Source organism: Lepisma saccharinum, unplaced genomic scaffold (genome assembly GCF_977018435.1).
Source record: "Lepisma saccharinum unplaced genomic scaffold, izLepSacc3.1 HAP1_SCAFFOLD_809, whole genome shotgun sequence".
Lineage (NCBI taxonomy): Eukaryota > Metazoa > Arthropoda > Insecta > Zygentoma > Lepismatidae > Lepisma > Lepisma saccharinum.
Genome location: NW_028143472.1, coordinates 65,573 through 82,025, shown reverse-complemented (window position 1 = coordinate 82,025; position 16,453 = coordinate 65,573). Strand labels below are relative to the sequence as shown.

The 16,453-nt window shown below is 36.7% G+C and overlaps 1 protein-coding gene across 1 annotated transcript; it reads left to right on the top strand.

The window, feature by feature from the left end:
• Positions 1–373: 373 nt before the first annotated feature.
• On the top strand, positions 374–16,065 carry LOC145983333 (glutamate-gated chloride channel-like; the record flags this gene model as incomplete). The annotated part of the gene is made up of 4 exons (XM_083116474.1): positions 374–456; positions 13,010–13,153; positions 14,838–15,097; positions 15,943–16,065. Coding segments are annotated over 4 exons (610 nt in total), but the record flags the coding sequence as incomplete, so codon positions are not given.
• Positions 16,066–16,453: the final 388 nt, after the last annotated feature.

Sequence of the window (16,453 nt, the reverse complement as noted above, 5' to 3'; positions counted from 1 at the left end):
GCCCTCTAAGTAGTTCAAAGAACGTGTAAAGAGGTCACTAGTGTGCACTTTCATACGGGCTGATGTGCGGAACGATGCGATTTCCCAACACTTTCGCTTTTGGCACTTACATCGTTTACCACTTTTAGTCCTCAATTTTTGTTGGTGAAATATGCAAATTATATACATTCACAAACATTTAAACCTCGATGCAATTAAAAACATTAATAACTGCGAGATTAATTCATTTTGATATTTATATGGAAATGCACCAGAATTGATCATACAATGGAATTAAAAATACGTTCCTTGATTATTGAAGGGTAGACCCGTTCGTCTCGCCAGTGTCCAACGCCCGTACGCAAAGGACATTTTATTTATTACTTATTTGCAGGTACCTCGTGACGACCATGTGCAATTTTGACTTCAAGGATTATCCTTTTGATTCTCAGGAGTGTGGACTACATATGAAAAGTTGTAAGTGTGTTTCAATAATTCCATATGATCGAAAAACAAAAGCATTACGTAAAATTACATCCTCTCAAGTGAGCATCTGCCAGCTTAGCACAGGGTAGAAACAATGAGATACCTCTGGGCACAGATCAGGGTGACTAACACTACGAATATATGGAAAGAAACAATAGATTTAACCCACTATGGAGGGTACAATTCGTAATATATTCTTGAATAATCATGTACAAATATTAGTTAACTTTGGAAATCTTTTCATGCAATATTTTTCTTCTCTTTTTATTTCTTATTAATTGTAGCCAATCTTCTTCTTTGGGCTTCTTCTTCTTGTAATTGCTGAGGCTTCTTCTTTTTGTAATTAATAAGGCATCTTCTTCTTAAGGCTTCCTCTTCTTGTAATTACTAAGACTTCTTCTTCTTGTAATTACTAATGCTTCTTCTTCTTGTAATTATTACATATTTTGCATTTTTCTTCTTTGGGCTTCTTTCTCGATCTTATCCAAATTGACGGAAATATTAAGATAATCGATCTCTCAGACAAACAAAGAGAAAGGGGTTAGTTAAAGATCGAAGCCTGGCCGGCCCTAACCTTAATTTGGAGCTGCAATAGATGGGCCTACCAAAAGTGCTTGGGTGCCTGCCGTGAAATGGCGCTACACCTGGGAAAAACAACCCAAAAGCCGCACGAAACTCTCAGTTCGGGGGAACCGAAATAGACTGAGTCGTAATTACAATTCGACTTCTTTACTTTTGTATATTGATCACTTATGCTATTACTGAATATTAATTACCCTTTCCACCTGATTTATATCCTGTTATTGTACTAAGTTCATTTATTTCTTTCATTATAATTAGTATTAATATCTACAATCATTATTTCACCACATCATCACTTTGCTGCTTCTCCTTTCACAACGGCAAACGTCTTCTTGAGTGCTGCCATCTCTGCCCCACTTTCTAAAACTGCTTTATGCATCATCAAATATATGCGTCGTTCTTTTTGCATGCTGCCATCTGTGATCCTCTACCTCAAACAACAACAATGCAGTTTGTGTACGTGACAAATCCAGCGTAGCTTTAAGAACGCTTCTCAAGAGGTTTCGTCCATTCAACCGGATTTTTCGCAAAAGTGTCTAAATGTGAATCTGCCATAGTCATATTTAACTTCCTTGCTGTTTCATTAAGCAATTTGTCTGTAATCATTACTTTCAGTCTACAGTTAACAATTTCATTTCATTCTGAAATATTGGTACCGCATACACGCTTTATCGATTTTGCTGCCATCTTTCGGTGAGTTCTAAATAATGTATTCTTACGTCACCATCGCGTTTTAGCCCACCCAAAGATCTTACATGAGTAATTTTCGAGCAACGCCAATCAAGATTTTAATATATGGCTGGATCTACAAGGTAATTTAAAATCCGAACCACTAGAGTTGTTCTCATACCCAAGACATGTGCATTTTGCCTGCTTTCACACAGTTGTATTTTTCTAGTTGTTACTCGATATTTTACGGCAGAGGACGAATTATTTATCGAACTCAAAAAGCTTTAAATTTAGATCTGAAATTTAATTTTTCATTTGTAAGTCTCTTAAAATTGTATATTTAAACATTTCACAAGGTATCCATTTTGAAGTGACGCAAGTAGTGTAAAATACAATAATATAAACTCGATAAATGATGAGCCCCCCTCAGGCAGATTTGGCTACACTTAAAACTAGCTCAAGATGTGCATATGAGCTTATTGCTCAAGTGTGGTACTCTGTCTAATCCAAGATTTTTGTAAAAATGCCCTCGGGAATTTCCCGTGAAATGATGAGCCCCCTCAGATTGATTTGCCTACACTTACAAAAGCTACATCTGTGAGATTGTTGTCCATAAGCTTGTTAAAAATATGCCCCTCTTGATATTGTTTTGGCTACACCTAAAACTAAGCCAAAAATGCTCATAAGAGCCACCCACACCCACACATATTTACTTCCGGTCCACTTCCGGTCCACTTCCGGTTTAAGTTCAATTAGACACCAGGCTCAACTTGTTTATCTAGTACTAAGACAATGTAATATGCAGAGGACTTCTAGAATTGCTCTGTTACTCTCTCATTTCTTACATCATAAACATATGATTTTTCACCTATAAGAATAACACTACATATGGTGTCATCAGGGAGTGTATCGTGGAATTCACAGATAATTTTAATGTTTGTCCTGTCATTAACCACAACTTGTTTCCTTTTTGAAGTGTTGATGACAAACATGGGTCTCTGTGCTTTGAATTCATCTGGTGAGTAATACATGTCAGTATTGCCAGTAGTGACCCTTTTGTATGCTGTAAATGCTTCATATAATTTAAGAAAATCATCCTTGGACATGTTTAAATTATAATTTTCTCTAGGAAACACCTCATTTCTGCCATTTTTAAGATATATGTTCTTGATGTTGCAGCTATAAAATTTACTTGAATTTTTTTCTTGGTTGTTGTGTCTTCCAGTCTGAAACAGTACCACTACAAAATCTGGCATGTCATATTGTATACTGGAGAATGAGTTTGTAGCATCAAATTCATAATAGGTACCAGTGGCAGGCTTCTGCACACATTGATATGTATAAAATTGTAAAGGCACCTGTGGATTTTTTAGGATATCTGCTTTGTATTTAAGAGCATAGCTGGCTTCATATTCAACTACTGGGATTCTTAGCTCTATAGTCTGAATAAGGCACTTGCTCTCATCAGGTAGGGTATTAGGCAGAGCTTCCCCTGTAGAGTTTAATGTACTGTACCTCATCAAAGCATTATTATCATTGGCAGCTCTTCTAAATGTAATTCTTAAACCACCCTTCCACATAATATCTTTGTAATCTGAGAAGAATCCTGGCAACAGGCGCATGGGGAACAGCACTGTGTGGCTTTTAGATATAATTTTATCACCAGCCTCAAATCCACCTATTTTGTAGTAAGAAGCCTCGGTCTTGGATAATTTTAGTGTGGCCAAAGCTGTAGAGGTAATGCCAGGGTGATCTACTCTGTTTATAACAACACCATGTTTTCTGATCTCAATTTCAGAGAACAGATGTGGCACAAAATTGTCTGATTTTTTCAAAAACATGTATAACAGCCAGGAGAGTTCAAATCTCAAACCCCCGTGCTTGTCACATGCATCATTTTTGAGTTATTCAAGCACATAGGTAGAATTACAAGTTTTTTGAAAAAATTATAGAGGCACAAAACATAGAGAATTGTATATGCATGACATCTGAAAAGATTCCAGGTCTCCCTCACTTATAGTTTCTGAGATAATCAAATTCAAAAAATTATCGATTTTTTCAAAAACATGTATAACAGCCAGGAGAGTTCAAATCTCAACCCCCCGTGCTTGTTACATGCATCATTTTTGAGTTATTCAAGCACATAGCAATTGCATGCACCACATGGCATATGAAAACATTACAGGTCCACATCACTTATAGTTTCTGAGATAATCAGAATTCAACAAATTTTGAGTATGTTGTTCAGTAGGGTACCACAAGTTGATATCTCCCTGCTGGAGTGACACAGAAAGCATAGTTCTCAAAATACTGTTAATACTGCACTTTTCATAAAATTCTATTTATAGAACAGACATAAATTGGACATTTGCAGCTTAAATATTGCATCTATCAAAAAAATTATAGAGACCTAAAACATAGAGAATCATGCACAGAATCCACCTGAAAAAAATTCAGGTCTCTAGCCCCTACAGTTTTTGAGAAATCACAAAATCAAAAAATTATCGATTTTTTCAAAAAACTTCTAAACAGCATCCAGAGTTGAAATACACAACTCCTGAGACTGTATCTTGAAAAATAGGCAAGTTATTCATGATCTAGAGAACAACAAGATATTTTGACAAAATTGTAGAGACCAAAAAGTTGCATTTTAACATGCCCATGAGAAATCACCAAGTCCCATGTCTCTAGCATCAATAGTTTCAGAGATATAAGAGAAACAAAATTATTGATTTTTTTCAAAATTTGAGTGTGTTGTTCAGTACCCTATTCTGAATCACCCCCAGTAATATAAGCCACATGTGCTATCACACAAGCAAAACTGTAGGCCCGCACTCAGAATATCCTGTTTCAGGATTAACATAAACAGTGGTGTAAACAGATAGACTTGAATTACACGGCAGGCAGGTTATGTTACTCTGTGGGCCATGTAGGGTTAAGCAACCTGTGCCATAACACAAGCAAAATTGTAAGAAGAATATCCTGTTTCGGGATTGAGATGAACAATGGTGTAAACAGATAGACTTGAATTACACGGCAGGCAGGTTATGTTACTCTGTGGGCCATGTCAGATCGTACCCATCACACAGGCATAGTCTTAAATTACACAGCGGGCAGGTTATATTTTCAAAGCTCTGCTATAATACATGTTGCCTGATCAATCAATCTAAAAGCCACTCGGATGTATTGGGATGCAATTAATCTACACACACATTAGATTAAAAGCATGCACTTAACCTAAAAGCATATAGAATCAATTAATTGATTCTTCCGAGCTTTCAGATTCTTGTGATCTAAAACAACATGTAGAATACACAATTGTGAGGGGGTAAAAATTATAAGCAATTTTGCCTGTACAATTGCACACAGTTTTGCATGTACAATTGTAAGCAGTTTCAACAATACTATGCCTGTACAATTGCAAACAGTTTTGCCTGTACAATTGTAAGCAATGAGCATCACGGCAACACAACACAATAGATTATCAACACTGCTCTGTATGACTGCCTGTACAATTGTAAGCAGTTATGTTTGTACAGGGCAGGGCACTGCCCTATAAACAGTTCTGCTTGTACAGAACAATCTTAGTTGCTTAGTGGGTTTTAACGTGCTTAGTTCTCAAAAACTGTTAATACTACATTTTCTATAAAATTCTATTTATAGAACAGACATAAATTAAACATTTACAGCCTAAATATTACATGTATGAAAAAAATTATAGAGACCTAAAACATAGAGAATCATGCACAGAATCCACCTGAACAAATTCCAGGTCTCTAGCCCCTACAGTTTTTGAGAAATGTCAAAATCAAAAAAAATATCGATTTTTTCAAAAAAAAACTTCTAAACAGCATCTAGAGTTGAAATAAACAACTCCCATGCCTCTAGCTTGAAAAATAGGCAAGTTATTCATAATCTAGAGAACAACAAGATATTTTGAAAAAATTGTAGAGACCGAAAAGTTGCATCTTGAGATGCACATGAGAAATCACCAAGTCCCATGTCTCTAGCATCAATAGTTTCAGAGATATCAGAGAAACAAAATTATTGATTTTTTTCAAAATTTGAGTATGTTGTTCTGTGAGTTTCAGTTTATATTGTTTTGCATGGCCATGCAATTGTACAGGCAATATACAGGCAGAATTACTTGATTGAAAACTTACAGAGATATATAATATCTAATAGTTATAATACTGATATTTCTTAAATTTATAATATTGAGTACTTACAACTGTAAGCAGTTTTGCCTGTACAATTTGAAACTGCTCAGATTGTTTTAAGATCTAAATAATATAACCTGCCTGCTGTGTAATAAGCATGGCCATGCAAAACAATATAAACTGACTGCCCTGAAACAGTGCTGTCCCACAACCTGCTTGCTGTACACCACTACCACTTCTTAACATAACCTGCCTGCTGTGTAATTTTACACATGTTCGGGCATAACTGCCTGCTGTGTAATAAGCATGGACATGCAACACTGCCCATCCTAAAACAATGCTGCCCTACAGTTCTTAACCTGCCTGTTGTACTATAACCTACCTGCTGTGTAACATGTTCAATCCCCCAACATGATATTCTTAGTTCTGTTCTAAAATATTATAACCTGCCTGATGTGTAAATCCCTAATACTCGGGCCTAAAATATTATAACCTGCCTGCTGTGTAATAATATTTATACCTGTTAAATCCTAACATAATATTCTCAGTTCTGTTCTAAAGTATTATAACCTGCCTGCTCTGTAAATCCCTAATACTCGGGCCTAAAATATTATAACCTGCCTGCTGTGTAATAATGTTTACCCATGTTCAATCCAGAGACATGATACTCTCAGCTCTGTCTTAAAATATTATAACAAAATGCCTGCTGAGTAATAATGCTGAGACATGTTTAAACCAGAGACATGATACTCTCAGCTCTGTCTTAAAATATTATAACCTGCCTGCTGAGTAATAATGTTGAGACATGTTCAATCCAGAGACACGTCTGAGCTCTGTCTTAAAATATTATAACCTGCCTGCTGTGTAATAATGTTTACCCATGTTCAATCCAGAGACATGATACTCTCAGCTCTGTCTTAAAATATTATAACAACATGCCTGCTGAGTAATAATGCTGAGACATGTTTAAACCAGAGACATGATACTCTCAGCTCTGTCTTAAAATATTATAACCTGCCTGCTGTGTAATAATGTTTACCCATGTTCAATCCAGAGACATGATACTCTCAGCTCTGTCTTAAAATATTATAACCTGCCTGCTGAGTAATAATATTGATGCATGTTCTGTCCAGAGACATGTTCAATCCAGAGACACGATACTCTCAGCTTTGTTTTAAAATATTATAACCTGCCTGCTGAGTAATAATGTTGATGCATGTTCAATCCAGAAACAGTTCTGTCTTAAAATATTATAACCTGCCTGTTGAGTAATAATGTTGATGCATGTTCAATCCAGAAACAGTTCTGTCTTAAATATTATAACCTGCCTGCTGAGTAATAATGTTGATGCATGTTCAATCCAGAAACAGTTCTCTCCTAAAATATTATAACCTGCCTGCTGTGTAATAATGTTTACACATTTCAATCCAGAAACATGATACTCTCGGTCCGGGCCTATAATTTTAATATTATAACCTGCCTGCTGTGTAATAATGTTTATCCATGTTCAATCCAGAGACATGATACTCTCGGTCCGGGCCTATAGTTTTAATATTATAACCTGCCTGCTGTGTAATAATGTTTATCCATGTTCAATCCAGAGACATGATACTCACTAATATTATAACCTACCTGCTGTGTAATAATATTGAGACATGTTCAATCCAGAGACATGATACTCTCAGTTCTGTCTTAAAATATTATAACCTGCCTGCTGTGTAATAATGTTGAGACATGTTCAACCAGAGACATGATACTCTCAGTTCTGTCTTAAAATATTATAACCTGCCTGCTGTGTAATAATGTTAAGACATGTTCAATCCAGAAACATGATACTCTACTCTCAGTTCTGTCTTAAAATATTATAACCTGCCTGCTGTGTAATTTGACACATGTTCAATCTAGAGACTCAGTTAGGGCCTACAGTTTTAATTTCAGAATTAACACAGGTGCCCATATACAAATAATTTCATTCTGGGCCGATGGGATGACCCGGCATGGCTCACAGAACAACATACTCAAATTTTGAAAAAAATCAATAATTTTGTTTCTCTGATATCTCTGAAACTATTGATGCTAGAGACATGGGACTTGGTGATTTCTCATGTGCATCTCAAGATGCAACTTTTCGGTCTCTACAATTTTTTCAAAATATCTTGTTGTTCTCTAGATCCTGAATAACTTGCCTATTTTTCAAGCTAGAGGCATGGGAGTTGTTTATTTCAACTCTAGATGCTGCTTAGAAGTTGTTTTTTTTGAAAAAATCGATATTTTTTTGATTTTGACATTTCTCAAAAACTGTAGGGGCTAGAGACCTGGAATTTGTTCAGGTGGATTCTGTGCATGATTCTCTATGTTTTAGGTCTCTATAATTTTTTTCATACATGTAATATTTAGGCTGTAAATGTTTAATTTATGTCTGTTCTATAAATAGAATTTTATAGAAAATGTAGTATTAACAGTTTTTGAGAACTAAGCACGTTAAAACCCACTAAGCAACTAAGATTGTTCTGTACAAGCAGAACTGTTTATAGGGCAGTGCCCTGCCCTGTACAAACATAACTGCTTACAATTGTACAGGCAGTCATACAGAGCAGTGTTGATAATCTATTGTGTTGTGTTGCCGTGATGCTCATTGCTTACAATTGTACAGGCAAAACTGTTTGCAATTGTACAGGCATAGTATTGTTGAAACTGCTTACAATTGTACATGCAAAACTGTGTGCAATTGTACAGGCAAAATTGCTTATAATTTTTACCCCCTCACAATTGTGTATTCTACATGTTGTTTTAGATCACAAGAATCTGAAAGCTCGGAAGAATCAATTAATTGATTCTATATGCTTTTAGGTTAAGTGCATGCTTTTAATCTAATGTGTGTGTAGATTAATTGCATCCCAATACATCCGAGTGGCTTTTAGATTGATTGATCAGGCAACATGTATTATAGCAGAGCTTTGAAAATATAACCTGCCCGCTGTGTAATTTAAGACTATGCCTGTGTGATGGGTACGATCTGACATGGCCCACAGAGTAACATAACCTGCCTGCCGTGTAATTCAAGTCTATCTGTTTACACCATTGTTCATCTCAATCCCGAAACAGGATATTCTTCTTACAATTTTGCTTGTGTTATGGCACAGGTTGCTTAACCCTACATGGCCCACAGAGTAACATAACCTGCCTGCCGTGTAATTCAAGTCTATCTGTTTACACCACTGTTTATGTTAATCCTGAAACAGGATATTCTGAGTGCGGGCCTACAGTTTTGCTTGTGTGATAGCACATGTGGCTTATATTACTGGGGGTGATTCAGAATAGGGTACTGAACAACACACTCAAATTTTGAAAAAAATCAATAATTTTGTTTCTCTTATATCTCTGAAACTATTGATGCTAGAGACATGGGACTTGGTGATTTCTCATGGGCATGTTAAAATGCAACTTTTTGGTCTCTACAATTTTGTCAAAATATCTTGTTGTTCTCTAGATCATGAATAACTTGCCTATTTTTCAAGATACAGTCTCAGGAGTTGTGTATTTCAACTCTGGATGCTGTTTAGAAGTTTTTTGAAAAAATCGATAATTTTTTGATTTTGTGATTTCTCAAAAACTGTAGGGGCTAGAGACCTGAATTTTTTTCAGGTGGATTCTGTGCATGATTCTCTATGTTTTAGGTCTCTATAATTTTTTTGATAGATGCAATATTTAAGCTGCAAATGTCCAATTTATGTCTGTTCTATAAATAGAATTTTATGAAAAGTGCAGTATTAACAGTATTTTGAGAACTATGCTTTCTGTGTCACTCCAGCAGGGAGATATCAACTTGTGGTACCCTACTGAACAACATACTCAAAATTTGTTGAATTCTGATTATCTCAGAAACTATAAGTGATGTGGACCTGTAATGTTTTCATATGCCATGTGGTGCATGCAATTGCTATGTGCTTGAATAACTCAAAAATGATGCATGTAACAAGCACGGGGGTTTGAGATTTGAACTCTCCTGGCTGTTATACATGTTTTTGAAAAAATCGATAATTTTTTGAATTTGATTATCTCAGAAACTATAAGTGAGGGAGACCTGGAATCTTTTCAGATGTCATGCATATACAATTCTCTATGTTTTGTGCCTCTATAATTTTTTCAAAAAACTTGTAATTCTACCTATGTGCTTGAATAACTCAAAAATGATGCATGTGACAAGCACGGGGGTTTGAGATTTGAACTCTCCTGGCTGTTATACATGTTTTTGAAAAAATCAGACAATTTTGTGCCACATCTGTTCTCTGAAATTGAGATCAGAAAACATGGTGTTGTTATAAACAGAGTAGATCACCCTGGCATTACCTCTACAGCTTTGGCCACACTAAAATTATCCAAGACCGAGGCTTCTTACTACAAAATAGGTGGATTTGAGGCTGGTGATAAAATTATATCTAAAAGCCACACAGTGCTGTTCCCCATGCGCCTGTTGCCAGGATTCTTCTCAGATTACAAAGATATTATGTGGAAGGGTGGTTTAAGAATTACATTTAGAAGAGCTGCCAATGATAATAATGCTTTGATGAGGTACAGTACATTAAACTCTACAGGGGAAGCTCTGCCTAATACCCTACCTGATGAGAGCAAGTGCCTTATTCAGACTATGGAGCTAAGAATCCCAGTAGTTGAATATGAAGCCAGTTATGCTCTTAAATACAAAGCAGATATCCTAAAAGATCCACAGGTGCCTTTACAATTTTATACATATCAATGTGTGCAGAAGCCTGCCACTGGTACCTATTATGAATTTGATGCTACAAACTCATTCTCCAGTATACAATATGACATGCCAGATTTTGTGGTGGTACTGTTTCAGACTGGAAGACACAATAACCAAGAAAAAAATTCAAGTAAATTTTATAGCTGCAACATCAAGAACATATATCTTAAAAATGGCAGAAATGAGGTGTTTCCTAGAGAAAATTATAATTTAAACATGTCCAAGGATGATTTTCTTAAATTATATGAAGCATTTACAGCATACAAAAGGGACACTACTGGCAATACTGACATGTATTACTCACCAGATGAATTCAAAGCACAGAGACCCATGTTTGTCATCAACACTTCAAAAAGGAAACAAGTTGTGGTTAATGACAGGACAAACATTAAAATTATCTGTGAATTCCACGATACACTCCCTGATGACACCATATGTAGTGTCATTCTTATAGGTGAAAAATCATATGTTTATGATGTAAGAAATGAGAGAGTAACAGAGCAATTCTAGAAGTCCTCTGCATATTACATTGTCTTAGTACTAGATAAACAAGTTGAGCCTGGTGTCTAATTGAACTTAAACCGGAAGTGGACCGGAAGTGGACCGGAAGTAAATATGTGTGGGTGTGGGTGGCTCTTATGAGCATTTTTGGCTTAGTTTTAGGTGTAGCCAAAACAATATCAAGAGGGGCATATTTTTAACAAACTTATGGACAACAATCTCACAGATGTAGCTTTTGTAAGTGTAGGCAAATCAATCTGAGGGGGCTCATCATTTCACGGGAAATTCCCGAGGGCATTTTTACAAAAATCTTGGATTAGACAGAGTACTACACTTGAGCATTAAGCTCATATGCACATCTTGAGCTAGTTTTAAGTGTAGCCAAATCTGCCTGAGGGGGGCTCATCATTTATCGAGTTTATATTATTGTATTTTACACTACTGACGCATGACGTTCACTACACTTTGGCATGATATTTTCACCCTGTACGTATTTACTAAACAAAATGGCATACTATTTACGAAGGATCATGTTAAACATCGGTGTCTCGCGTAGTTTCGACAAAGTGCGGGAACTAAGTCAACGTTGACTGAAGTGACACGCACTTCGGTCTATCGTACTTACTATCTGGATTGCTTCATATGTGAGCTATGTAATTTCTGGCTAATATTTACATAAACACAGTTGATGGACGCACAAATTCACTGTTTTGCCACGAATATGTTACATACATATCTTTCCGATCTTCGCCGAGCATTTTGAAAGACTTAACAGAACATCGAGTTCCCCGCTGTGAACTAATCTATGAGAATGAATGAATAAATAAAGAGAGAATGAGAGAGAAATTAAAGAACAAAAAGAGGAAGCAAAGATAGGTGCAATAATAGAGAGAGGCGAAAGAGAGAAAGAAGAAAGAAGTTAAGAGAGAGAATGAGAGGGATAGTTGGGAAGAAGGAAGGGAATGCAGAAAGAAACCGAAAGATCCAAACAAACGGAGGGAAAAGAAATAAAGGAGCAGAGAAAGAGGAGGAAAATGAGATATACAAGACGAGAAAGGGGGAGAGAAAATCCAGAAAGATACAAGAAAAGAAAGAGACAGGTAGAGAACGAATGAAAGGGAAATAAAAGAACAAATAAGAATAGAAAGGTGTAGTGGCAGAGAGACGAAAGAAAGAGAGAAAAAAGAAAGTTGTTGAATGAGAGGAAAAATTAGATAGAATGAAGAAGATGGAGAAAGAGACAGGAAGATTGAAACACACTGAGGGAGAAAAAATAAAGGAAAAAAGAAAGTGGAGGAAAACGAGAAAGAGGAAGAGAAAATCAAGGAAGATAAGAAAAGAAGGAGGTAGATAAAGAAAATTAGGAAAAAGAAACAGAGGAGAAGAAAGATAGAAAACGTGAGAGCAAGAACAGAACGATAAACGAAAGTGTAGTAAAAATCGACCTGGAAATATTTCGTTCACCTGCGAACCCGCTCGAACAAATTTCTCTGGTAGAGTGAGATTACTTTCGTAACATCTCTGGCTGTTTTGCATTGGCAGTTTTGGAGAGAGTCATAAGTCCCGGAGCAGCCAATGAACAAACGAGCCGCTGGCGTCAATTCTACCCAGCACCTATCGCTATACCTGTTGCTCGCGCTCTGGACTTGTGGTAGGCTCGCTAACTGGAGTCGCGCGGTCAGCTGGAGTTGTTATGAAAATAATCTGACTTTAACGTCATTGGATTTCATTACTACCACAGTCCGCCAGTTTTTCAATCCATGATCCAAAAAAAACTTACAGACATATGTTCAAAGAAGGATTTTATTGTGTTACAGAAATCGCTAAATTCTGACAAGACTTGATTTTTTTCTCTAACTTCTTTCAGACTCCCATTCAATTGAAGATGTAAAGCTGGAATTCGATTCGGATGTGCAGATGGACAATTCAATGCCACCTATGCCACAGTTTGTAAGGAAGTCGGTGTCAGGTATCAACTGCAGCATAGAAGTGTATTTTGGCGAAGCAAGGGGTAAGGCAAAGTACTAGGTGATTTCCAATTACCAATTATTTGTCCTGTAGTTTACGTCAATTACAAGCATATGAACACAATTTTTAATGTAACGTTTCAGAGGAACACACGCTCCCTTCATCAATTATTTTTTAGTTTGATTATTGTTAAAGCTATAACAATGGAATACATTTAACAAAAACAAAAATAAGCATTTAAATAATTAATCTTGTCAAGAGTGTTGTAGAATGGAGTTTTGTTAATTGCCTGATAATATTTGGGATCCATAATTAAAAGTTTATAACATATTAATTTAAAATAATAATAATAAAAACATATTCCTTGTTTGACAGTAAAGTTGTTATATTCCAGATCAGTGGCGGCGATTAGGGGCTGCAGTAGCCCTCCCCCACTTTCGCCACTTTTGCCCCGCATGAGGTTTACCCTCAAATCCAATTTTACAGCACCATCCTATAGATTATGCAACAAAATTATCCCGTTCGTACAACAGAACAAAGATCTTGTAGTCATTTTCGACAGCAAACTCACTTTCAGCCACCATATAGATTACATAACTTCGAGAGCCATGAAAACCCTTCGGCTAATTTACAGATTTACAGGTATCACACATGTTTCTGCCCTCAAAACCTACTTTACAACGTGCGTTGTACCTATTCTTGAATATGGTTCCTGTATTTGGTCAAAGGCCAGTGATATCAACATAAAGGGAACAAAGTGGTAGATTTTTCATCAGAATAGTTGAACATAGATGTCCAGCACTTGCAAACTTTTCCAAACACGAAATTCTATCCACTCTACAAATTCACGATCCGTCCCTTCGCCGTCAAGTTTCAGAACTAACATTTCTTTTCAGAATCATGAATGGACAACTTTTCAGTAACGAATTCTTGCCACATCTTCACATGCGGACCCCACGTACCAACAGCAAATGCAACAACTTCTTTTACACAAAAGCCTCAAGGCTATCCCTAGAACAAAGGTCATTTCTCTGTAGGCTACAAACAAGGTACAATACACTAATTGATCCTCCAGGCTTCCATCTATCTAAGCAGGCTTTCAGAAAGGCGTGCATCAAGCAGCTGAAAGTAATTAATATTTTTTATACTCTAGTTATTGTTTTATTCTTGTTACATATATAGGTGTGTTTGTGTATGTGTGCGTGCTTCTCATTTGTTACTTTCTCCCTGTATTCAGGATTTCTCAAATAAATAAAATAAAAATTAAAAAAACATATAGCACATAGGGAAATATACTGTCTTTGCTCCCCCCCCCCCAGGCTTTGGCATCTTGCCCCCCCTACCCACCCGGTTTTGGAATCCAATCGCTGCCACTACCAACAATGTAACATTATTGACAAGATTCATTGCGTAACTACTGCATTTGTTTTTTGTTAAATGTATTCCATTGTTATAACTGTGTGCTAAGAAAGGGAAGGAGCGTGTATTCTCCCTAAACGTTACATCAAAAATTGTGTTTATATGCTTGTAACAATTGTAAACTACAAGATAAGGATTTCTATAACGCAAGCAATACAGACATACAAGAACAATTTCGAATTAGAAACTAGTTTCGATGTATGATGGATCTAGACATATTACGAATTAAAGCGTCAATGTAAATTAAGCATGGTTGCCAGGGTAGCTAAATAAATCGAAAATTAATGATAATATTATTACATCAACAGGTGTGTACAGCTGTTTGGGGTTCGTGGTGAAGTTCCAGAGGCGCTACCACTACTTTATCTGGCAGGTGTACTTACCCTCGGGAATCCTGGTCTCCATCTCCTGGTTGTCCTTCTGGATAGACGTGAATGCTATTCCCGGAAGGGTGGCGCTTGTCACAACCACCCTCCTGACCTTAGCCACGCAGTTCTCCACGATCCAGAAGTCTTTGCCGCCTGTGTCGTACCTCAAGGCTATCGATATGTGGATGCTCGCATGTGTGGTGAGTCTTTATCATTGTATGTATCAGTTACGTTCCGAAGGCTTCTTCATTGCCGAGTAATTTAATGAACTTGGACAACATACTTCTCAGAGCGTTCTGGAGCCCTTTCAAAGCATCGGATTGCGCTGAAATTTGGTATAGAGGCCATGGGGAAGAGAAAAATAGTTCAAATTTTCACCACCAGGTGTAAATGTGGCGCTTAGAATTAAATTTCCCCTACGCAGAGCCCTCTGGAGCTCTTTCGAAGCTACATTTTCCGGTGAAACTTGGTATAGTGTCCGTGGAGACCAGGGGAAGCGAATGCTGACGAAAAAAGAAAGTTCAAAATTTCACCATGAGGTGAAACAGTGAGCAACATCATGCTGTTGAATCACTGATCACGTTGTCTTACGCTTCCAAGGTGTCATTCACATTCGCGGTGCGCATGTCTGCGCACTTCTGTAGTGATATAAACTAAAAAAAACTTTTGCAGGCTCGATTTTTGTTGTTAATTCAGAGCCACATTTCCACCTGGTGGTGAGAATCTGAACTATTTTTTGCCAGCATTCGCTTCCCCATGGCTGCATAGCCTCTGTACCAAATTTCGCCCAGTCCGATGCTTCGAACGGATTCAGAGGGTTCTAAGTAGGAACATTTTAAATCTAAGCACCACATTTCCACCTGGTGGTAAAAATTTGAACTATGTTTTCGACAGCATTCGCTTCCCTATGGTTTGCATAGCCTTTGTACCAAATTTCACAGAAATCCGATGCTTCGAACTGTGAACTCTAAGTGGGGATATCTAACCAATTTCTAAATCTTTAGGCGTACCATTTAGAGAATGTGTATTTTTTGTTTGTTTTCAGATATTTGTGTTCCTAAGTTTGGTGGAATTCGTCTCAGCCCTTACTTGGGAGAAAAGACAAGGGAGAGGGCAGAAAGCAACCACGAAGGCGATGATGAAGGTAAAGTTATTGTTTATGAACTAATGTCCATTTACATTTAGGACTAATTATACGGAAGTAGGGGTGGTACTAAGACGAGACTCAGCAGTATCGTCTCGATTTATAATCACCCGTTAAGTTCTAATTTCGGTCTCGTCTAACCTCTAAATATATTTAGTATAAGCAATCAATCAATTTCATCTTATCACAATTCGTTCTCAACTTCGAAATTAGCCAAACGTTGGAGAAAATCGAGGTAAAATAAATCAAATCAATCAAACAGAAATATGATAACTTTGGAATTACGATAAAGAAAATATACTGACAATAAATAAACCATATAGATATGTGCTTGAAGTGTCCGAATAAGTTAATAATAAAGTGAAATTTGTTTAGATAATTATTTTCAAATATCATACCGAAGTCTGGAACG